The following is a 25,018-nucleotide window of genomic DNA, read 5'->3' on the forward strand; positions in this document are numbered from 1 at the left end:
CCCTTGCTCCGAAGTATGTGTGGTCTTGCCGCGTGCCTCAATATAGGATACATCACAGAAGGTATACAAGCAATAGCTGATGAGTAAACAATGCAGTTGAAAAAGATACACAAAACTAGTTCTGCCACATAAACAACAATTCGCATTGATTCCTCAAACCCTTTCTCCAGCAAAAACTCTTTGGACATTATGAATACTTCCTTTGGGAGTGTAGGCATACCAGAGTGTGTGAGAAGACTCCATGGAATATCTGTGGATAGTTTGATTCCTGCATCACCACAAATCACCAATCAAAATAAATCAGAAGATTACAATGCTGTATTCATCTCAGGCGCAGAACGTATAAAATAAGCTTTTAAAATAACTTGAAAAGACCTGATTCTGACCCCAGACCCAGAGCTTGCTAGCAGGAGAATCGTCCTCCTTAGATATTGTACAAGGTTGACATATTGCCGCAGTACAATTGGCACCACAGGCGACAGACTTCACAAACTCATTCTTTAAAGCCTCAACTAGTTTTGGCTCTGTGTGGTCATCTTCAGTTCCGTCACCAAGCTGTCCAAACTCGTTTGAGCCTGTGATACAGAAAAAAGAACGCTTTTAACTCCTTTCGGTACAATATCAATAAAACTTTACAAGAAGAAATCCTTGATATCAGGAACACATAAGAAGAAGAAGTGACAAGCAACAAAAGCTGTAAATATGACGCACAATTTCACGATTTTAAGCCTCTTCCTTCACTGAATGAGTCATCCAGAAAACAAAAGCTGTAAATATAAAGCACAATTTCACAATTTTAAGCCTCTTCCTTCACTGAATGAGTCATTCAAACCTTAAAGTCACTGCTTGTCGAAACATGAAGCATGAGATCACCAAATTTGTGATTATAGCTCAGGCACGCTCTACCATGTCCTGTCTCAGCATCAAAAGTAGCTGCATGTCTAGATAACATTAGGCCTCTAGTCACCACCCGAAACAGAAACAACAGAAATGGAAATGGAAACGGAAAACCCGGTGTTTCCGAGTTTCAACCGAGTCTGAAATGGTCAAGAAATGGTAGTTTTTTAAATTAAAAAACAAATATAATGTATAAACAATTTGACCCCATCCCCACCACACGAGACAAACACATGGCCACAAAAAATGCCCAAAAGCCACAGAAATGCCCACAAGAAGTTAATGCAGAGCACATGTTGTGAACCTTAGAAAGAGAGAGCATATGCACACAGAGCGCATGCATAGAAACAAAGACAGGAAAATGATGCATGCCCAATGAAACAAAGTGCATTATCATATTAAAAAGGGGTGCACGATTTTTAGCTTTCATTATTAAAAAAAAGTTCCGAAACGCTGTTTTGGCCGTTCCAAAATAATCAACAAACACTGTTGCGTTTCACTGTTCAGTCAGCCCAAAATGGCATTTCTTATTACTATAGTTAGGCCCACATTTGACACATTCCCTAAGAGAGAGAAACAATGACACAAAGGGTAGACTATGAACCAATTCTGGAATAAGTTTCAAAACAAGCCAAGCTATGCACCGAATGAGTTGTCAAAAGGAGTTATAGAAAGCTTGATATGAACAATACGCTCCTCCAAAAACTAAATGCTCATTTCTCAGCCATATTCAAAAGAAGCCAATATCCACTTGCTTCACTGAAATAGCCAAGGCTCATATATGATAAATTATACAGGCTATAGATAAGAAAAAATTTGAAGCACGAGCTTTTTCAAGATATATCTGAAAATGAGAACCCTTGAAATCTAAGACACCAATTAAACACTAAGGTGAACCGAAGTACCAGGATAGAAGCACACAACTGAAGCTCATGGATCAACGTGGAAAATAACAAAGTTTGCCTCCTATATGTGTGTAAGGTGCAGCGGAAGTGAACGTTGAACTTTGCTCAAGATGAGTGCTCCGAACTGTGCTCAAGGGTTCCTTTTACTTACAAAAGGGAGAGCCTTCTGTTCCTTAAGTGAGAGAGTGCAAATGATCACAAACAAAGTGAATGACACTGAATGAAGGTGCTGAGACTGAGAGAGAGAGAGAGAGAGAGAGAGAGAGAATACGACACCATACGGTTCTCAAACCGTCCTCCAAGGCCCCCCTCTCTATGGCGAGAGAGTACTATGCTATTGATTGCACAAATCTGGTACAATGGTCTAGATGCAATGGACTTGCCGACGATGTCGACGACAATGATGACGACGACGAGACGGGCTGAAATCTCAAAACGCTAGGGGCTGAAAATCTGCAAATCTGCTAACTGCTGAATTCTAACACTGTGTTGGCAAGGACGGCGATGGCGACGATGCGCTGAAAACGCAGATGCTGAAATCTGCAAACAGCGGGCTGAAACTGAAAACGCTCGCTGATCTGGCCGTGCGGCGAGGATCTGCTATGGGTAGGTGAGATATGCAAGGTTTGGGCTGATCTTGCAGAGTCTAAGTGCTGAAAACTGGAAACGATGATGTGCTTGGGTTAAACTGTCGCCAGAAACTGCAAAACGCTAGGCACTCTGCAAATTGGAAAACGCCGTGTGAACTATAGCAAAAACATTAGGCCTGATCTGCTGCAGAAAACACTGGGTTGAAACTGCTCGTGAAAAACGCCAGAGGTCTTGATGGCTGAAAACGCTAGGGAGTTCTGCCGGTCTTGCTGAGAAGGTGCACTGCAAGTTGTAGGACTTCTGCTGCCTCTTCTGCTAGAAAGTGCTAGCACTAGGTTTCTTTTATAGAGCTTAGCAAATTTGCCCTACCGAGTTTCCCAACAGTCACTTATTAATAATAAGTGAAAAATGGATAAAATAGGAAAAATGGGTTATGTGCACTGTAAAATGCTCATGATGGGTACCGACTGTCATGTTGATGATCATGTTGTGTGCAACCAGAGGATATGCAACTACTATAAGTGCCTAGTCATGCACGGCCTACACACAAGCTCATAAAGGTGCAGAACACTTCCTAAGCTGACTTGAACCCTAGACCTGAAGACTTGAAGTAGCTTGTTCACATGCACATAGGGTTAGATGTGCACGTGACAATGTGGTGGCTCTAGTATCTCCAAGACAACATCACCACGAAACATTTCAGCGCTAAAACGTTTTACCCTCAAAAAGTGGTGTTTCACCACGAAACGTTTCAGTCTATTGATAGAGCACAATGAAATGTGGGACCGAAACGTGCATATACAAATTACGAAGGATCCTAAAACCTCAAACTATGGAAACTTGTTGTTAGCGAAATGGCATGTGTTTCACTTGATCAGTGAAATGTTTCAAGACTCAAAACGTTTCACATGTCCGGACTCATCAAAATGTGTTTCATAATGACCATGCTCCAAGAGGTAAAGTATAGGGAGCAAGGGCTGTTTTATGGCTGTAGTCAGCAGAAATGTTCCAAGGCTTTTAACATTTCAGGGTTTCTCAGGTTTCAAGATGGTGGCTGGTTCTAGTTTCGCCAAGGGGCAAATTATAGGAAGTGAGGGCTGTTTTATGGCTGTAGTCAGCAGAAATGTTCCAAGGTTATTAACATTTTAAGATTTCTCAGGTTTCGGAATGAAACGCTTCGTCCTCAACAAAGATTTCAAAGAAACACATAAGTTTCATAGTTTTTCATTATAAAGTTTGTGAAATCATTTATAGGCCTACTTGAGGAAATTGGAGATCTTGCTGCTTGGTTCGTGCGGCCACACTTTGGAGTGCAAGAAGGTTCCCAGAGTTCCAGATCTTGCAACATCGCCATGGCCCCCCCTTGCTCAAGCGCCAGTGACAAATTGAACGGGAATAACTACACTCATTGGAATTTAATTATGCGACTCTAGTTCTCAGGGAAAGGTTTATGGGATGTTGAAGACGGCTCGGAGCCTCATCCCACACGGGATTCCCACAACAGGTACACCCGCCTTCAACATGACGAATATCTCAAATCGTGTGTCGATTGGGATGCGGCTGGCAATGTCGGTCATTGCAGAATCTCTTACAAAGGACCTTTCTCCAGCTATTCAGACCTTGAAGACTGCCAACGAAATGTGGTTCAAGCTTGTAGGTATGTTTGATCGGGATTCTATGATGCGAGCAATCACCCTTCTTCGACAATTGTTTGCCATCCACTTTCCCCGAGGAAGTTCCATGCAATCATTTCTTATGAAGACTAAAGTTATTCATGATCAACTATCAACTATGATGTAAGGTGAAACGGAATGAATGTTGAACTTTGCTCAAGATGAGTGCTCCGAACTGTGCTCAAGGGTTCCTTTTACTTGCGGAAGGGAGAGCCTTCTGTTCTTTAATGAGAGAGTGCAATGGACACAAACAAAGTGAATGGACACTGTGTATGGAAGTGCATGAGACTGAGAGATAGAGAGAGAAGAGAATACGACAACTGAGATGTTGTAAAACCCTCCTCCGAAGGCCCCACTCTCTATGGCGAGAGCGGTCTACTTATGATTGCACAAATCTCTACAATCCTTTGGACTTGCCAACGATGTCGACGACGATGAGGACGACGACGAGACGGGATGAAATCTGAAACTGCTAATGCCTGAAATCTGCAAATCTTTATCTGATGAATTCTGACTCTATGTCGTTGACGATGTCGATGACGACGATGCGACGACGACGCGTTGGAAACGCAGATGCTGAAATCTGCGTTTTCCGGGCTGAAACTACAAACTGCACTGGATCTGACCGTGCAGCAAGGATCTGCTGCTGCAGGGAGGTGAAATCTGCAAGATTTGGAGGTTCTACTGCGGAGTCTGACTACTGAAAACTGAAAACGCTGGTGCTACTGCTACTTCTATCACGAAGATCTGCAAAAATGCTAGGTCTCTGGCTGATCCAAAAACGCTAGGCTGATTTGGGGTTCTGCGGTGGAAATCTGCTAACGCTAGGGCTGATCTGTTGTTGTGGGGGAATCTGCTAATGCTAGGGCTGATCTGATGTCTACTGTCGCCGTGAATCTGCAAGTGCTAAAACGCTGGCTGATCTGATGCAAAAATGCTAGGCCTTCTGCAATGTTGAAAACACTAGAGTTGTCGTGGGGTCGGTTTTGTTGAATCTGCTAATGCTAGGGCTGATCTGCTGTCTACTGTCGCCGTGAATCTGCAAGTGCAAAAACGTTGGCTGATTTGACGCAAAAACGCTAGGCCTTCTGCAATGCTGAAAACACTAGAGTTGTCGCAGGATCGGTCTTGCTGAGAAGTTGCCTGTTGAGCATAAAAGTCACTTAAAAATAATAAGTGAAAAATGTCAAAAATAGGGAAAATAGGTCTATGCACTGTAAAACTGCTCTTGATGGGTTCTGATGGAAATCTGATGATCATGTTGTGTGCAACTAGAGGATATGCATCTAATCTAAGTGTCTGGACATGCACGGTCTACGCGAACAGACTCACAAAAGTGCCAGATCACTTCCTATTCTAGACTGACTTGACTAAACTGAACCCTAGTCATGCTGTAGCTTGTCCACGGACACATAGGATTGGATGTGTCACGTGACATCCCCTCCTTTTCAAAGTGAAGTACTGGTACCGAACTGTATGGCGTCGAGGGAGATCGCCAACAACATCCAGAATCCTCGAAAGGACTCTTCGCTGGCCCACTCTGAGGTGTGGGTCGTGCGATACTTGAACTTCATAAACGTCTGCAACGCTTGCTTCTTTGGGCCGCGCCGAAAGCGACACAAAGTCTTCTATGGCTCCTTCAATGCTTCAACTTCGTCTAGAGTTATGCTTCTTCCTTCTTCAAGAATCTCCATGGCTGAAAATTCATGAAACCACTTCCAACACAAAAACATGAACATACCCATTCCATGTAAAGTGACTGGAAAAAATCTCAGCTTCCTTAAAGACTGTGCATGCAATGTAGATGAACAAATAGACGGAGTGTCAAACCTTCGCTACACACACACAAACAATGAGATTAAATCTTTCGCTTCTGATATAAATCAATCAACTATGGCAATTCAGAACGGAAATGCCCATACTTGGTGCTCATACTTTCTAGTGCTCTTTCTACGAATGTGTCATACCAACTTCCAAGGAAGAGACATGGAATGTGACTTCCTTGAATGCATACTTTTCAGCTTTTCATGAACAATCCGCATACATCCGTGCTCATTCATGAGTGAAACGTGCTCAACGTACAATATGTCATGCCTAGGAAAAGGGATCACATAAACACGCTGACTAAAATATAGGAAACGATCACGAACGAAACACTCGAACAATGCGTGCTGACTAATCATGCGAACACATAGTACTTCTTGTGAGGGTTCTTTGGACCTAGGCTCGAGAGCAAAGATCGGTTCTTCAAGACCTATCGAATCTTCCTGTGGGGGTTCTTTGGACCTTGACTCGAAAGCCAAGATCGGTTCTTAGTGATTGATCGAATCTGCAACGAGGTTAGCTTCGCTAGAAAAAGCATCAACTAAACCATGATCCTGGTGAACAATCACACCATCTTCATGCAAATCATCATGCTTGTGAGAAATCACATCTTGATCATGCAAATCATCATGCTTGTCATTGTCATCAAAATCATCATGCTCATCATTATCATTCAATTCATCATGCTTATCATCATGCAAATCCTGTGTGTCATGCGTTGGAGAAGAAGAGACGGAGAGAGTCTCCTTTTCCCGAATCTCTTGTATCTGTGCTTGTACTTGAGAAAAGAGTCGCAACATCTCCTTCATGTGTCGGTCATTCATTGCTTTTCTTGCTTTGTTCTCGTGATCCATTTCTACTTTTCTTTCTTTGTTCTCGCGATCAAATTTGGCTTCTCTTTCTTTGCGCTCACGTGTTATGGCTGCCATTCTGTCTTCGTATTTACGCTCAATTTCTGCTTTTCTTGCTTCGCGTTCTAACTTCCTATCCATCATCATCTTGTCGAAAGCTGCCATAGGATCTGGTGCAATCTTTGGCGTAGATGGGGAAGGGTAGGAAAAACCTCCTGGTAGGGAAAAATCTTCTTCGCTCCCATGCTCACCACCTCCATGCGAAGTATCCATTCCACTTCGTGTAATGACCATCCACTGAAGTCTTGGGTTCTTAAGTTCACGAGGAACTTGGGTTCTTGTGGGTCTTGGGTTCTTGGGAGTCTTGAGGTTCTTGAGGGTCTTGGGGTTCTTGAGGTTCTTGCGGTTCTTCTTTCGCTTGCAATCTGTGTTAGAGAAGGATCTTCTCTTCACCCTAGTTCTTCTCTTTTCCGCGGGCACACCCCTTGGCGGCCTTGCGCTCACACCAAGGTTGCTTTTTCCCACCTCACGTCGATTGGCCGGCCGCTAAGTACACGGTCCGCTCTCAATGAGTGAAAAGAGGCACAAGGGGAGGCTGGACAAGCCCTTCTTTCTTGGGTTTCCTATCACTCTTCAAAAACACGAATAGGAATCGACACGCCCAAAAGGACCTAGGTTACGTGCGACCGCAACAAGCAAAAAAAATTATGTGGTTCTTGTGGTTCTTTCCTTGAGTGATACAAAACACTGCCAAAGCTCTGATACCAATGTAATGTGCAGCAGAATGAATGTTGAACTTTGCTCAAGATGAGTGCTCCGCACTGTGCTCAAGGGTCCTTTTACTTGTGGAAGGGAGAGCCTTCCGTTCTTTAATGAGAGAGTGCAATGGACACAAACAAAGTGAATGGACACTGTGTATGGAAGTGCATGAGACTGAGAGATAGAGAGAGAAGAGAATACGACACCAGAGATGTTGTAAAACCCTCCTCCGAAGGCCCCACTCTCTATAGCGAGAGCGGTCTACTTATGATTGCACAAATCTCTACAATGCTTTGGACTTGCCGACGATGTCGACGACGATGAGGACGACGACGAGACGGGATGAAATCTGAAACTGCTAATGGCTGAAATCTGCAAATCTTTATCTGTTGAATTCTGACTCTATGTCGGTGACGATGCGACGAAAACGCAGATGCTGAAATCTGCGTTTTCCAAGCTGACCTGCAAACTGCACTGGATCTGGCCGTGCGGCGAGGGTCTACTGCAGGGAGGTGAGATCTGCGAGGTTTGGGGGTTCTACTGCGAAGTCTTACTGCTGAAAACTGAAAACGCTGGTGCTACTGTTGCTTCTGTCGCGAAGATCTGCAAAAACGCTAGGTCTCTGGCTGATCCAAAAACGCTAGGCTGATTTGGGGTTCTGCGGTAAAAATCTGCTAGCGCTAGGACTAATCTGTTGTTGTGGGGGAATCTGCTAATGCTAGGGCTGATCTGCTGTCTGTTGTCGCCGTGAATCTTGCAAGTGCAAAAACGCTGGCTGATCTGATGCAAAAACGCTAGGCCTTCTGAAATGCTGAAAACGCTAGAGTTGTCGCGGGGTCGGTCTTGCTGAGAAGTTGCCTGTTGAGCAAGATGCTCCTACTGCCTCTTCTATCAAAAAGTGCTAGCACTAGGTTTCTATATATACAAACTTAGCAAAATTGCCCTACCTGATTTCCAACAAAAGTCACTTAAAAATAATAAGTGAAAAATGTCAAAAATAGGAAAAATAGGTCTATGCACTGTAAAAATGCTCCTGATGGATCTGACGAAAATCTGATGATCATGTTGTGTACAACCAGAGGATATGCATCTAATCTAAGTGTCTAAACATGCACGGTCTGCGAACAGACTCACAGAAGTGCCAGATCGCTTCCTATTCTAGATTCTTCTTTGTCTGCAGGATCTTAATGGCCCTTATTTAGGTTTTCCAATTTCTTAAAACGATGGGATGTTTTTTTTATTTGACATGGTACCTTTTATTTGCCCAACCAAGCTTGTCTTCACATATTCATGAAGACCCCACGTGGTAATTGGTCATTTGTTTAACTTCCACCAGGGCTCTGAACATCTACTGAGCTACCCAACTCCTTGCACTTATACTCTCTCCATTGTATCCGTCTTTTTTGCTTTGTACTCCTCTCTCTCTCTCTCTCTCTCTCTCTCTCTCTCTCTCTCTCTCTCTCTCTCTCTCTCTCTCTCTCTCTCTGCTACACGCTGGTGACCTGCGCGCGCTGCCGCTGTAGCTATCGCATTGGGTCCAACCCCCGGTCGCGTGCGTAAGCAGGCCACTTGCCCCTTATCACGAATGTGAGCAGACCGAATGTGAGCAGACCCAGCCCTTGGTCGCGACACTGGTCGCTGGTCCTACTCGAACTACAACCCACATGGGCTATGGGCTATCGCGCCACCTGTTGGGGCTGCCCACACACTCTCTCTCTCTCTCTCTCTCTCTCTCTCTCTCTCTCTCTCTCTCTCTCTCTCTCTCTCTCTCTCTCTCTCTCTCTCTCTCTCTCTCTCTCTCTCTCTCTCTACATTGGCTACCAGCACACCATGGCCACATGAATGACACTATGAACCTGCGAATTTCCAGAAGCGGTCTCTCTGTCAGGTCCTCACCTACACGCACCATGGGACCCAAACCAATACAGCAAACAACCCCCCCGAAACCGGACATCATGGAAGGGAATACGCCACCATGCTCATTACGAGACATATGGGGACTCATCTCCTCGATGCATACCACCATCATGAAGCAGAGCGATGAAATCAAAAACCTAGCTCTAAAAAACCAAGAATTGGAACACAAGCTCCAAATGCAAGACCTACGAGTCCGTCACCAAGAGGAGAAGATGCATGAGCTCCAAGGTGCTCTTGATAAGCAAATAGCTACAATGCAAGACACACTAGCCACACATGATGAAAAGATTGCGCAAATGAATGTATCTGAAAATGTGGGCTCTTGGAAAGATGCATTGAAAAACACACCAATGCCTCAGACTTCCTCAATGAACAGAGACATGTATGCTAATGAGGATGACAAAGAATACACCGAACAAGAGAAAAGAAAAATGAACATCGTGATACGGGGCATCCCCGAATCCAACAACGAGAAGGTCATTACCTTGAACACCGACATCACGGAAATGATCTCCGCTAACTTCGGAATGCATGATGTGGTGGTATATGGTGTCACAAAGTGATGACGTGGCTACCGACAGCAGAAACCCTAATTTCTACCAAAAACCCTAAAATTCCTGCAAAACCCTAATTTTTGCCAAAAACCTTAATTTCCGGAAATCATGGAGGCTTATTAAAAATAAAAATTTAAAAAATATTTTTTTTTTTTTTAGAAAGATGATGGACGCAAATTTTGCTTTTTCTCTACCTAATGAGAAAGAGAGAGAGAATGCTTTTGCTTTCAAGTTTTGACTCTGTGAGAGAGAGAGAGAGCAATTGCTTTTGATTTGAAGCTTTTATAGCTCTACTTTTGGGCATCCCTTGTAACCTTTAAATTAGTGGTGAGGGCCTCACTTCTCAGAGCATCTAGACGCAGAGTCTGAGAGTGAAACCCTAGCCACTCTCTTGTACTTTGATTTGATTAATATAAAAAGAAATACCGAAAGGGGCGCCAGTCTTTGGGGCCAATATCTCTAGGCATGGAACTCCGCGGGGCCAGTGTACATCTATTGTGATCTGTGACTTGTTTTGAAGTGGTTATTTGGTGCTGTCGCGGTTGATTCTTGACTTGGAGTGTCCAAGTCTGTTACAGTGGTATCAGATCACGGCCGATTTCTCTTCTACGCGAAATCCGATCCCCAATTTTTTTTCCGCGGCACCTATGGCTTCACACAAGGATCAGTCGACTCTATCTGCACCTAGAGATGCGGGCTGGGATCACAACGAAGATTCTGGCAGAGAGTATGGCCCGCCTCGGCCTACTCAAGCGGAGCAAAGAGAGATGACGCGTCATCAATTGATTGGCGATGCAACGAAGATGAAGCTCAGTTTTGCCAAGGACCCGAAGATGGCAAAATATATGAACCAAGCCTCTTTGGAAGAGGTACAGATGGAGTGGCAAAGAACCACAACACCACTCCCGAAACCCGCTCTCAAGAAACCTTCTGCCTCCAAGAAATACACGGAGAAGGAACTGGAGAACGTGGTTGATGCACGGATTGCTCAACTTTTCGACGTGCAAAAGAAAGGCAAAAAGCACGGCAAAAAGTAGAAGAAAGGCAATGACTTCCCGGGATATTTGGGTCGTCGGTCGACATTTGACAAGGCAAAGAAATTGAAGAAGCGCGTCAAGTTTGAAGACCTACCCAGTTCTTCTTCTTCTTCTTCTGACAGTTCTTCTAGCTCTTCAGACTCGAGCAAAGAAGACAGGAAAAGCAAAAAGCGAAGCAAGAAACAACGTTTCGGAAAGGGCAAGAAAAAGGCAAGGAAGTCTAAGTCTCGCCCAGTGAGTGACACTTCTACAGAGGACTCGTCTACGGACAGTTCAGACTCTGACAACGGAAACTTTTATGCGAACAAGAAGAATTTTTACAAAGCCAACCAGTATGACCTTCTCGAAGATAAAAGCAAGAAAGTCCGAGAGTTTAAGGAAGATGGCCACTCGATCAAGTTTGATACTTTTTCAGGATACTCAGATGCTTCGAAGGCTTTGTCTTTTATACAGCAGTTTGACATTGCTTTCGCGGGAGGACGCTATTCAGAGCACTCCAAGATTCGGAGAGCTGCCTCTTACTCTAAGAGGAATGCTCGTACTTGGTGGTCCACGCCTATTTTAAACAAGACTGCGCCAGTTAAATGGCTGAAATTTAAGCTTTTTATTTCTTCTTGGTTGACGCAAGAATATGAATGAGATATACGAGCTGCTTGGAACCATCTTTGGATGACCAAAAAAGATACAATCAATGCTTACTGTGAAAGATTCTGGAGCTCTTTTCTACCCGCCTCTTCATTCAAGAAGATCTCGTTCAGAGAACACATTGAGCAGTTTACCTTGGGTCTACCTACAGAGATCCGAGATCACTGCTTGGAATAGAAGTCAGCTTCTATTTAGGAGTTGATGAGTCATGCGAAGCCGGGCTTTGCCATTCACTCTAGCAGTTTGATCTACCCCACAGATAAGGCCATGACACAACCAGCCGAACAGACTTCTGGGAATGAAAGTAGAAAGAAAAAGAGCAACCCAGAGAAAAAGGATGCACAACCCAAGCTTACTCCTGAGGAGAGAGCTCGCTTCATCAGAGAGGCGAAGTGCTTTGGATGCAGGGAACATGGACATATCTCCGCGAAGTGCCCTAAAAAGGCACAAAAAGAACAAAATGATAAAGACGACGACAAGCCTGAGAGTTCGAGAGCCACTAAGGAATGTGGCAGAAAAGGCAGATAGAAAAGCAGAACTGGTACCACATGGCGTGGGACTTGCACCGAATCTAATGAATGAAAGTACAAACTTTGCCGCTTTTGGGGCGAAGTGAAGGATCGGGAAGCTCTTTTGAAGGAGCCAAGGACAACTTCTTTTCACTTGGAATTGGCGGCTCGATTTGGAATTACGCCCGACAGACTGACGCCACAGGCGGAGGTAGTTCGACTGGCACCCGGATGGGATGTTGCCATTACACCGAGCATTGGCAAACTTCGTTTGCAATGACAGGGGTGTTCAGGGCACGCAAGTGACGTTCTACTCAAGATCCCTTGGTACCACAAGAACTACGCCGTGGTTGACTACCGGACCGAGAAAGCGACTTTGATAAATGAAGGGCTTAGAGATTGTACTTGATGAACTTCAGTTTCTTACTCATTCTTTTGGGAGAGAACTGAACGATGGATAAAGGTTGAATATGTTTTGACCTGATCAAAAGAACGCCAAGATTTTTCTCTACACTCATGCCGATTGCTTTTCAGAGGGCCTGAAGATCAAACCATTGATCTGATACCTGGAAGCACGCCACCGAATCGGCCACCTTACCGTGTGAGCCGAGTACAGAATGAAAAGATTATGAACCCAGTGAAAGACCTCTTGGAAAAGGGTCTTGTCCAGCCTAGTACTTCACCGTATTGCTCTCCAATGTTGTTGGTTTTGAAGAAAGACGGATCTTGGAGAATGTGCATCGATTATAGCACTCTCAACGAAATCACCATCAAGAACAGATTTCCAATTCCTAGGATCGATGATATACTCGACAAGTTACAGGGATCCTCGTGCTTTAGCAGGATTGACTTGAAGAGTGGATATCATCAGATCAGGATAGCGCCAAGAGATGTCTACAAGACAGCTTTTCGGACGACTTTTGGGTTATTTGAGTTTTTGGTGATGCCTTTTGGCTTAACCAATGCTCCTGCGACATTTAACCAGATGATGGACAGGATTTTTCGAGAGTACAGGCTATTTGTTGGCACTTTCTTTGACGACATCAGTGTTTTCTCCAAGAATGAGGCAGAACACAGAGATCATCTGCTTCAGGTCTTTCACGCATTACGAGATCACAAGTTAGTGATTAATGCAAAGAAAAGTGAATTTTTCCTACCAGAGATACACTTTTTGGGACACATTGTGTCAACAGCAGCAAAAGTGCAAATGGATCCGGCCAAGAGTTAGAAGCTTCTTGGGACTGTGTTCGTACTACAGGCGGTTCATACGAAAGTTTGCAGAGGTTGCTTCCCCTTTGCATACCTTGACTCAGAAAGGAGTACCTTTCTCGTGGGGACCCACAAAGGTGACTGCCTTTCGGACATTGAAAGAGAAATTGACTGCGAGACCTATTTTGACTTTGCCGGACTTGCAGAAGTCATTTGAAGTATATTGTGATGCTTGTGGTCGTAGTCTAGGTGCGGTCTTCATGCAGGAGGCCATGTCATAGCTTACGAGCCGTTTGTTCTCTAGGCCGAAGATGACAGCACAAATTTATGAGAAAGAGCTTTTGGCGGTTATCCATGCTCTTACTCAGTGGCGGCATTACCTACTCGGAGCGGATTTTACTGTCTTCACAGACCATCAGAGTTTGCGCTACTTCTTGTCACAAGCAGCTTTCGGAAAAGCAACGAACATCTTGTCACACTTCCAGATTGTCCATGTGCAGGGACAGAAGAATGTGGTGGCAGATGCTTTGTCTCGGAAACCGTTTTGGTTCTGGCTATTTCCGCGATATATCATAGGAGCTTCGAGGATATGGTCGATCAATATGCCACAGGTACAGATTTTGCAGATATTTTCACACGGATACGGGATGGGGAGACAGTAACTGGATACTCCCTTCGAGAAGGCTACTTGATGAAAAAGACTGTGTTGTGCGTTACACAGCCGTTGAGGGAAAAGGTTATGACTGAATGCCACTGTCCACCTTTTACGGGTCACCGCGGCATTGCTACCACCATGAAAGGGGTAGAGAGATACTTCTTTTGGCCGTGACTCAAAAAGGACGTGGAAGAGTTGTGCGCAGTATGCAAGAAGGTCAAGTTTGACCGGCATAAGGCACAGGGATTGTTACATCCTTTACCCATACCCACCCGCCCCTGGGAAAGTATTGAAATGGATTTCATTTTTTATCTCCCGATTACACAGAATGATCACGATGATTTTCCGATTACATGGCACGTCTGAGACGATTGTCTCCGACAGAGACCCTAGATTTATGAGTTTGTTTTGGAAGGCAATTTGGGAGAACATTGGCACGCGGTTGCAGTTCTTGTCATCGTTCCACTTGCAGACTGACAGGCAATCTGAGATTGCCAATTCAATGGTTTTAGATTTATTGAAGTCTTGTATCTCGGATCAGAAGACTCAATGGGAAAAGAACTTACCTTTGGTGGAATTTGCCTACAATAGCACGATACACTCTTCGACGGGGAAGACGCCATGTGAGATTGTTGAAAGTGCTGCGAAGGTTCCATCCTTCCTGAGCACGAAAGATTAGATATTGGAAGCGGATGAATATTCGCGAGATTTGGATACGGCTTTTGCCAAGGTTCGCGAGACTTTGCAGGAGTCTCAAGAACGACCGAAAAAGGCAGCGGATCGCCATCGTCGCGACTTGAACTTGAAGGAGGATGATTGGGTGCTCTTACGTTTTGAGAAGGCACGCCTACGAAAGAAAAAGGGAAAGGAGAGGCTTTTTCCAAAGCTTAGTATGAGATACTACGGACCTTTCCAGATTACTGAAAAGATAAATGATGTCTCCTTCCAATTGAAACTGCCAGATACTTGGAGGATTCACAATGCATTGCATGTGAGTCTCTTGAAACCTGTTAAGGGTGATGTGCCTGATGATGGGGAGCCTGATGAGCAACCCGAAGTGGAAGAAAACAAGGAGATCCTTGTTCCTAAACAGATTTTGGCACATAACGATACAAAGAAAGGTAAAGTCCGAAGGCGGGTTCTTGGTTAAGTTCAACAACTTTCCTACATTTGATGCGATGGAGGAGGACCTCGCAGAGACTCCTCGGATTGTGAAACTTTACCTCGATGTTTTGGTTTAGCATAGTCTGCTCCAAACGGAACCCAGAAATTCAGCTTGGCCGAAGATCTGGTGCAGTGGGATGCACAAGAGGGGAGTTACTCCGCTCCTTTGTCAACAGATGCCCGATTTGCCCGCTCACTATACATCAGTGAAGATAGAACGTGAACCAACAAAAGACCAGACGTGAAGCATACGAAGCTCGCATGAACAAAAAAACAGCCCAAGCGGACACGAAAGGGGAAGAAAAAGAGGAAACAAAATGACAATGCGAGACCCATGGGTTCACGGAACTACACGTGACAAGTTGGAATTGCAGAGGCTTCCCGTGGCATAAAGGAGAAGGATTAACGGAAGTCCTACCACAAGCCGACATTCTCTTTTTATTGGAAACATGGGAACACGATGCATGTAGAATACCACACATTGAAGGATATGTCACACACTCCCTACGGATGCCATGTACAAAAATGAGGGGACAAGGAGTCGCGGTGATATACCGAGAGGAACTCAGAAAACTGATCACAATTGGCAAGACAGATGCTCATAACCGGTACATATGGATCAAGTTTGACACAAAACCTAAATCTATGTTCATTGCCGGGTGCTACATCCCCCATAGAGAGTCACCATTCTATGGTGCCTTCAATGTAGAGAAGAATTACCCTTTTGAGGATCTATATGCTGATATCCATGCCTATGCACAAGAAGGGATGATTATGCTTATTGGGGACATGAATGCTCGCATAGCACATGCGCAAATGTAAATGGTGGATCTCATGACACCTCCAATGCTTGAACATAATGAGATACTAGATACTAGATCCCACATGGGAGAGATGTTCGAAAGATCTCATTACAAACCCGCAAGGTATTGCATTGCTCAGTATGATGACATCCTTACAACTAATCGCCGTCAATGGAACAAGTAAGTTTGAAAAATCGGGAGAATGCACATGCTATACGGCCAACAAAGGCATCATGCTATACGGCCAACAAAGGCATGAGTTGTTGATTATGTATTGATTGCATATGAGGCATCCCATATTGTAAGTAATTTTACAATTGGGAAGAGGTCACCCAATTCGGACCACACCCCAATCCATGTATGGCTACAAGTTCCCACTCAAAAAGCACAAAAACAGCCCCATGCCCGATCATGGACATACAAAATGCAAGTGGACAAGAAAAGAATGTATGCAGAACATCTAGACAATGCACTTGCTCATGTACCCATGCCATCACACATTGAACAAACATGGCCAATTTTCAAACAAGCTCTATGTGACGCCGTGAATCAAACAGTGGGAAAAATGCATCGGTGAGGAAATCATGTTAAAGGGCTACCGCATAACCCATGGTTTGATGAAGAGTGCAAGTATGTAAAAAAACAATTGCGGGCACTGTCAACGACAAACACGGAATGGGAAACTCTATCAAAAGACTACACAAATCTCAAGAGGCGGAAAAGAAGAAACTATGAGCTACGCACGGAGACACAAGCCATAGCCAACTTCAAGAAAAATCCCAAAAAAGAATGGCTGAAAATAAAAGGACGAAGACATGATATTATGGGGGACATAAGCCCAGATGACATGTACATGTATGTGGAACAACTATATGTGCATAATAATGCGGAAGAAATGCCACACATGCAAACCGATCTCCATTCCCAAGACCACTTTGATTTCGAAATGGTTAAAAAAGGCCTACAGAAACTTGCAAATGGGAAAGCTCCGGACATACTACACTTGAACTCAGAAATGCTTAAATGGTCAGGTATGAGAGCCAGAGAGTGGATACATAGAATGCTAAATCAAGCCATTGTTCAAGGGCTACCCGAGGATTGGCAAAAGAACTAGATCAAAGCACTTTACAAAAAAGGGGATGTAAATCAACCTACCAACTACTGTACCATTATGGTAGGATCTTGCATGGCAAAGCTTTTGGGAAGCATCTTAGAACAAAGCATAAGCACATGGGCGGAGACAAATGGAAAACGAACAAAAGAACAAGCAGGTTTCCGACCAAAACATAGCACCATTGATCACCTTGTTTCACTCAGGGTATTAATGGAAGAGAGTCGGCTAAAGGGAAAAACATTATACTGTTGCTTTGTAGATTTCACCAAAGCCTTTGACATGGTCCCGAGAATGGGTATATGGAAAAGGATGGAATGCATAAAAGTACCGATGCATCTCGGGACTGCGGTAGCACATCTCTATGACAGAGTCATATGTCAACTAAAAACGCACGAAGGGCTGTCCAAAGCTTTCTCGAGCAACATGGGGGTCAAACAAGGATGCCCTCTCTCCCCTACTCTTTTTGGATTGTGCATTGATCAAATAGAAAGCTTCCTCCCTCAACTAGAAGGGGATGAACCAACCATCGGGATGCTTACACTTCTCATGCTCATCTATGCAGACGATGTGGCTCTTTTCGCCTATGACATTACAGCTCTACAAAAATTGGTCGATGCGTTACATGCTTTTTGTGAAAATGTGGGTCTATCAATCAATGTAGACAAAACAAAGTTCATGATTGTAAAGACTCATAAGATGGATATCCACGCCCCCCTCATGTATCAAGGGAAACAAATTGAGAAAGTCGACAATTTCAAGTACTTGGGGATTGACATCCCGTGCAACTATGCTTGGGGACAATGCGCACATAATAGAATTAACATCGGCCATGCCAAGTACTATCAATTTGAAAACATGTGTACACAAGGGAGCATAAAAAGATGAGAGATAAAAGCCACTATTTTTGAGACATGCGTGGTGCAAGCCATCCTCGACGGAGTGGAAATCTGGGGAGCAAGCATTTCAGCTGAAATTGAAAAAATTCAGAAAAAGTTTCTATGTAGACACATGGGGGTCAAAGAGACGACACCATACTCCGTGCTACTCTTGGAGACAAGCAAGAGACCACTAGAAATGAAAGCATTGCAAACAATGTACACGTATATCATGAAGGTCAAAGCGATGCCTACTACTCGAATCCCCCGCATTGCATGGGAAACGGGATGTGTGCCACAAAAGACAAAAAAAAAAAGCAAATTTCTTGTCATCGAGCCTCATACAGGACATTAAGAAATGGTTCGCTAAATGGAATGTAGAGGCATATGTGGACATGCTTATTGAGGAGGGCAAGGAGGGAGAACACATGCTGAATTTTGACATTGCATTACTAAATAGCCTCCACACCAAGTGGAAGACAACGCAACACCGCTCGAAATTTGAATACTATTGCAAGCATGTCAACACAAAATATTGGGTAGGCTATAGCACAAACCCAATGGAAGCCCAGGCCCACATACGAACCCCCATGCCCCACATGGCATGAAGAGCCATTTGTTTGATGCACACAAGGTCACATATGCTCAAAATAGAAACAGAGGGCTGGCTGAAAATTGATGCTTCTAAACGGATATGCACATCATGTACAATGCCAGCTCCCGAAGACGAAGCACATGTGACATTGGAATGCCCAGAATACGCTCACATCCGGGCTAACTTTCAACCACTTCTAAGCGGTTGTTCTACCTTTGCGGACCTATTATCCAAGACAGACCCCTCCCCTACAGCTCTCGGAACATACCTCACCCGCATACTTGAGCATCAAAAGACACTCATAGGAACACAAAAAGAGAATAACACACACCACACCATACACCCCCGTGAGGGGAGACTATGTATCACTTTGAGGTCCCATGGGTCATTTCTGGGCCCCCCGCGGACGTTAATACCAAATCAAATCAAATCAAATCTCACTCACACACACACACACAACTGATTCTATCTTCTATTACATGAAAAAACCCCTCAAGACGCCCAAACCGTGCCGATTCTAAGGCCAAGTACAAGACTGATTTCAAGGCATGCGTGAAGGCGACAACTAAAACGCTCTATACAACTAGCCACATGGGCAAGCTAAAACTAAAAAGCTAGGAGAAAAGACCTCTCGTTATCAGATTTAGAAGTGCCCTCGCAAGCTACAGAAGAGAGAGGATGACATTTGACCAAAAGCTTGATCTGCAAATGCATACCCAAGACCACTCCACCAAAGAGCCACCAGCGGAGATATGGAGTAAGGAATGGGCTGCCAAGGCAACTGCAGTGCACAATTTACAAATCCGAATGTACATCATAAATATAACAAGAGACTTCAAGGGGGTTTAGTAAGAGTGCTAGTGGCCAGCCATTCAAGTTATTGATAACAGAATAAAAATCAACAGGAAGGTTCCAACCATGCCAGACTCAATTTCAGAAACCCACGAGACTATTGCTTAAATTACAATGCCGGTATGATTAGGGATAAATGTGTACCCCATGTGAAAAGAGAGCCATCAGAAGCCACGGCTGCAGTGTGCTGAAGACCACACGCAACTTCAACTATACGGGCATTGCCCACATCATCAAAGAGATCAGAAGCCAAGCGCTTGGGCACTCGCAGGCATCGGCGTACATTGACGGCTGCAATCTGTCCACTTTTGTTATAACCCCAGACATACAGAGCGCTGAGAACGGGAGCAGGGGAGCTCTTAGGTGCCATGCCGAATGGACGGCTCTTCACGACAAATGCACCCTTTTGACTGCTGCAGCAATGGAATTCCTTTTCAACGAGGTTGTGCACAAGCCTTCACTTTCTGCAGATCTGGAATGGTAGAGATCCGCAGAAAGCACGCTGGCATCAGAGACCTTCTAGAAGCTTCTCATTTGGTGCGCAAAGACAGGAACGCATGCTTCAGGAAAAACTTGCGCGGGCGCGTCCACCGAATATATCATATAATAAAGGGAAAATTACCAAAATACCCCTCTAATTTGTGGAAATTTCCAAAATACCCCTCAATTTTCAAAAATTCCCAAAATACCCTTGTATCTATTTTAGTTGGATTGTTCACGATTGCCTAATCTTTATTCTTTTTTGACAATGGATATACGTTTTTTAGTGCTTAGTATGTAATTTGTCACAAATTACCTCCAAAAAAAGATAATTATGTCTAAAAATAATAAAGCAAGGCATCTCCAAAGCCTACATAACCAACTCAAATTCTAGTTTTAGTATCTTGTATCGATAGACAATCACTCTTCTTATGAAAAGCTACATATTTTATTTTTTTATCTTTGGATAAAATTACTCTCACAACCAGGGATATTTTGGGAATGTTGGAAAATTTGAAGGGCATTTTGAGAATTTTTGACAAAATATGTGGGGTATATTGGGAATTTTCACAAATTAGAGGGGTATTTTGATAATTTTTCCTATAATTAAAGGCTTATTTGTCCAAACGATGAATGCTATGCTGATGAGTATGTGCTAATGTGAAAATGTTGATTACGTATGCACCACAACAAAAAAAAAACTAGTGTGCCTTTTTGAGATGAGTGCAGTGATGGAAATCGATACTCACTAAGCACATAAACATCTACAAGCTGAGAATGAGAATAACTTGGTATTGACAGTGATTGAGTTTTTTTTCAGAGAGAGAGAGAGAGAGAGAGAGAGAGAGTAGTGTGCGAGCAAAGACATTATGTACTTAAACAATTACAAGCGGGCATTCAAAATAACATGTTATTGACTGTAAATGCAATGGATTGATTGAGAGAGAGTAATGTGAAAACAAAGCACACACAGATTCTCAAAACTTCCAAAATGAATTCTTGCACTGTAAGGAAATAAGTCAAAAGAGGATATACATTGTCTACTATATTTTTTGTGATACTTCAAAAAATAGTACTTTGGACAATTAGGAGGATGGCCTATCAAATTATTATATCCTTCTGTTGAAGTTGCTTGCTGAGCTATGATCTCCTTTTGTTCTAATGCTAGAGCTATACTTTTGTTATTTGTCGTATGCAAAACATCGAACCTAAAATTATCAATGAACGGTCGGTATGTTGCTACGTCTTTCCTCATTTTTTTGGTGGTTTTCTCTCATGTGCTTTTCTCCTCGCATCATAGTTCTTTGTCACACTTATATATCTTCTTCCATTTTTTGTACAGGTTATCAAGTAGACTATGTAGTTGATTTCCTCGAGCTCTATGTTGAAGCCAAAGTGCAGCATCTTGATGGTAAACAATGAAATTCCCTTTGTCTTCGTATGTAGCAATTGCAGAGCCTCTCCGTCAAGAAGTCTTCCCGTTGTTTCATCATATTGCAACTCGAGTTTGTTGAGTATTTCTTTCTGCAGTCCGGTTGCGAACCTCAGCTGTTTGTCATTGTTTTGGTTCAATATCTGTTTCATTGAGTTGATGTAGCTGCGGACGTGCAAGTAGTGTGGTCGTGGTTTTATGTATGAGTGTGGATGCTCCCCCGCTAAATTTTCCATTTTCGTTTGGCTAGAGGTAGGATAGTTTGATGAGCCGTCGTCGTTTGTTGCAGATGAAGTGCTTGTTGCGTTACTTTTGGATAGATCAAACAGCTACAAGTGTGGACAAAGAATAAGTATGTTGTGAGAAGAGTTAACGATTCATTCAAACGTATTGTTTATATTCAAGGAACATAGATTTTGGAATGTACAGACCTTGTTGGCCGCCATGTTGTAGTTGTTTTCTTAAAAACCTGTATCACAAGAGCCGATATTAAGAAATACATCATATGATTTGCAAGTGAGGACAAACTTTATATGAAATGGAGTTATACAATTTTACATCATTGTACATACTCGAGAAATCTCTCATAGGCTCAAACATGTCTAGTGTCTAGGATCTTTATGTGTCTTCTTTCGGTGACTCGCGAGAACATGGCATATGCAAGGTCTGACGCGAAAACTTGTTAGCTCTTGAGTACGGCCTTTTCAGCTATTGTTGCACCTTGCGATTTGTAACCCGTTATTGCATATGCTAGTATTAAAGGGAATGTATATTTGTGGTAATATTTGAAGTTGAATGCCCTTGTGGAGTGTTTTGTACGCCGAATGGTGATTTTGGTAGTTGTGTTGTCTATGAGCACATTGATCGCAACTACTAGACCATTGCAATCATGGGATATATTCTCCACCCTGCATGTGGCGCCGTTTGCAGTGTTGATTTCCAAGTCGAGATTTGAGGTGATCATACACTTTGCACCAACATCAATGTGTATTTCATGGAAAGAGGTGTCGTTGACCCAGCTTTTTAAGAGTGGCTCATTGTTCGCATTTGTTTTTAATGCTATTCGAACTATCTCTTCGTTTGCAAAACTCCTTTGCAATATGATGTCGTTGTATCTTCGAACGTCGTCGCGATGTGTGTAAATGATTGTGGTGCCTTCATTCATAGTTTCCAATAGTTCTTGTTCGTTTATGATGCACTTTGAAAGCGTGCTTGTTATCTCTTGTTTGGTTGGCTTCCTTTGTCTAATTGTATGTAGAAAGTTGACGAATATTGGGTCTATTGCGTGTCGAATTGAGATTGTCATCTTGTGGACAATGCCATGCTTGAAGTGTGCCGATTGTGTAATTGTACATACATGACAGAAAGGTCCAGGGTGCTTACAGACGGTAGTTGTGCGAAGTCTCCAAAGAGAAGCACCAATTTACTGCAGAATGAATCATGAATTGATACATTTGTGACATTGACAAGTTGGCGAACAACCATGTTGAATGTTGTGCTTGTGAGCATTGATATCTCGTCCATTATGATAATGTCAACCTCTTTGATGGATGTGAATCTCTTGTCCCTTGGATTGTTGGATAGTGTTTATTCGAGCCCGCCATTATCTTGAATTGATAGTGCACTGTTTTTGCAACACTGCTTAGCCAAGATGCAGCTACGCCAGTTGACGTTGTCAATACGACTGTCTTGTTCTGTTGTACAAACCTGGTCGTCATGTATTTGATGAGGAATGAATTTCCGGATCCTCGGACGCCTATGATAATGTGGAGGCCGGATGTTCTGGTGGATGTGTCTTCGAGGAGTAAGTGCTACGTTATGGACATCGGTGAACTCCTTTAGAAGCTGCAACGTGTTATGCCTACTAGTTTCCTTGGTATCATCCATCTCTACAGGGCTTGAATGAATTGGATTCTTGTGGTTCATGAAGAGCTTCTGGTGGATCAGGTTCACAATGTGCCCGTGTTCTCGTTCAAAAGCATGTTTTGTTGTGTGTACTCGTTGATGTACATCTCGAGGTCCTCCTCGTCTCTTATTAAATGTCGGATTTTGCACTTTGTAAAGTAACGGGCTTGGTTGATAGTTGAGGACTGAATGGAAAGTCGTATTTGCATGCAGATTGTTGGCCCATTACCCTGCAGGTGGACTTGCATCTGTGAATTTGTTTTCTTGTGATGAGATGATGTAAATGGTTTGAGAAATTCAAAGGAGGCTGTTGTGGGTCAGGTATGTACGCCGCTATTTCATCTGCTACCGATTCAATGTCGCCTTGGGAAACCCACAAAATCAAATGTGCATGCAGCGATCCTCGGTTTTGTATCTCATACCTTAAAAGATGACGCTCTATTTCGCACAGGACTTTGCTTCCCCCAAAAATGTGGTTGTTCAAGAAGATGTGCAGACGCTCGTGGAACAACACGGCACACTCGACGGGACAATCTTTCCATGTGCAGCTTCCATTGTTTGACTAGCAAGTGCAAATACAGACAAAAGATTCTTCTTGATCCTAGGTACATAAAGTGCATCAAAAAGTGTGCAAGAACTGCCATTTGCAGTAGTAAGCACAATCTTTCCAACTCCTTGAACATGATAAGAGGCATTGCTGGCACAAGTCACCGTATTCCCATGAGGGACGAAATCAATATAGGTAAACAAATCACGATGTGAGGTAATGTGCTTTGTAGCACCAGTGTCAAAATACCACACATGTGAATCTACAGCAACTGACATAATACTCTTGATTATTACTGTAATTTTGTTCCACATGCTATCTATGACTTCGTCCGCTATAAATTGTTACCATATACATGTGTTAGTGATGTGTGTGAACACACTAGGACCGTCGGGGCATTTTTTCCCTCTTTAGGAGGGTTTTTCCCCCGAGCATTGTATATACGCCCATCACTCTAGGGCTATCTATCTTTCCATTACATACTAAGTAACACACTCTCTATTGTGTGCCTTGAGCTTCCTTCGTCTTCTCCAAGCTGTGTACGTTTCTCTGCAACCCTAATTTCGACAATTGGTATCAGAGCAGGTTACGTCCTCCTGGGCCTAGTTGCCAGCTGCTCCAGCTCACGCCTCCTCACTTTCTCCGATTTTAGTGAGCTTTGGCGAGCGTTCGCAAGTCGACAAATATTCTGGGAGGCTCATAAAGCTTGGTCTGCTCAGATTTTTGATTCGGGCTCATTTCGGCCCCCGTTTCCACTACAGGCAGTATTGCACAGCCTATTTTGTCATTTTGTGCAGAATTTCTATCAGTGCCGTTTTCTGCATAACAGGTGCCTCATACTCTTCTACGGTTTATGCTATATAGCACGTGTTGTTCCCGCTTTGTTTCTCCTATTTTCGGGTAGTTTTCACATCAGGTGCAGCATTTACCATGGCTGCCAACAACACAGATGTGTTCAAGATGTTTGCTGCTGAGGACAGGTTGGATGGGGACAGTTACCCTATGTGGGCTTATATGATGCAACACGTTCTTGTGTCAAAGGGCATCTAGAATATTGTGCAGGGCATTGATGTACGTCCTGGTTCTGAGGATGCAGGCGATGTTGAGGATGTTGCGGGTCTTGCTGCAAGGATTGCTGCTATTAGAGTTGTTTTGCCTACGACAGAACAAGCTCGTAGGGATGTAAAGGATGCGCAGGCTCATGCATTGATTGCGTTGTCTGTGA

The 25,018-nt window shown here is 43.5% G+C and overlaps 1 protein-coding gene across 1 annotated transcript in view; it reads right to left on the reverse strand.

The window, feature by feature from the left end:
• LOC147434625 (Regulator of chromosome condensation (RCC1) family protein) overlaps window positions 1-20,021 on the reverse strand; it is a 91,733-nt gene extending 71,712 nt beyond the window's left edge. The window contains exons 1-3 of the mRNA XM_086491083.1: window positions 19,574-20,021; window positions 376-575; window positions 221-268 (exon numbers count right to left, since the gene is read on the reverse strand). Coding sequence (XP_086347209.1) covers window positions 221-268; window positions 376-575; window positions 19,574-19,799 — 474 coding nt within the window. The 5' untranslated portion in view covers window positions 19,800-20,021. The remainder of the gene's footprint in view (window positions 1-220; window positions 269-375; window positions 576-19,573) is intronic.
• Between the last annotated feature and the right edge of the window lie 4,997 nt (window positions 20,022-25,018).

The sequence above is a fragment of the Adiantum capillus-veneris genome, chromosome 19, assembly GCF_014529385.1.
Source record: "Adiantum capillus-veneris isolate H3 chromosome 19, ASM1452938v2, whole genome shotgun sequence".
In the NCBI taxonomy this organism is placed as follows: domain Eukaryota; kingdom Viridiplantae; phylum Streptophyta; class Polypodiopsida; order Polypodiales; family Pteridaceae; genus Adiantum; species Adiantum capillus-veneris.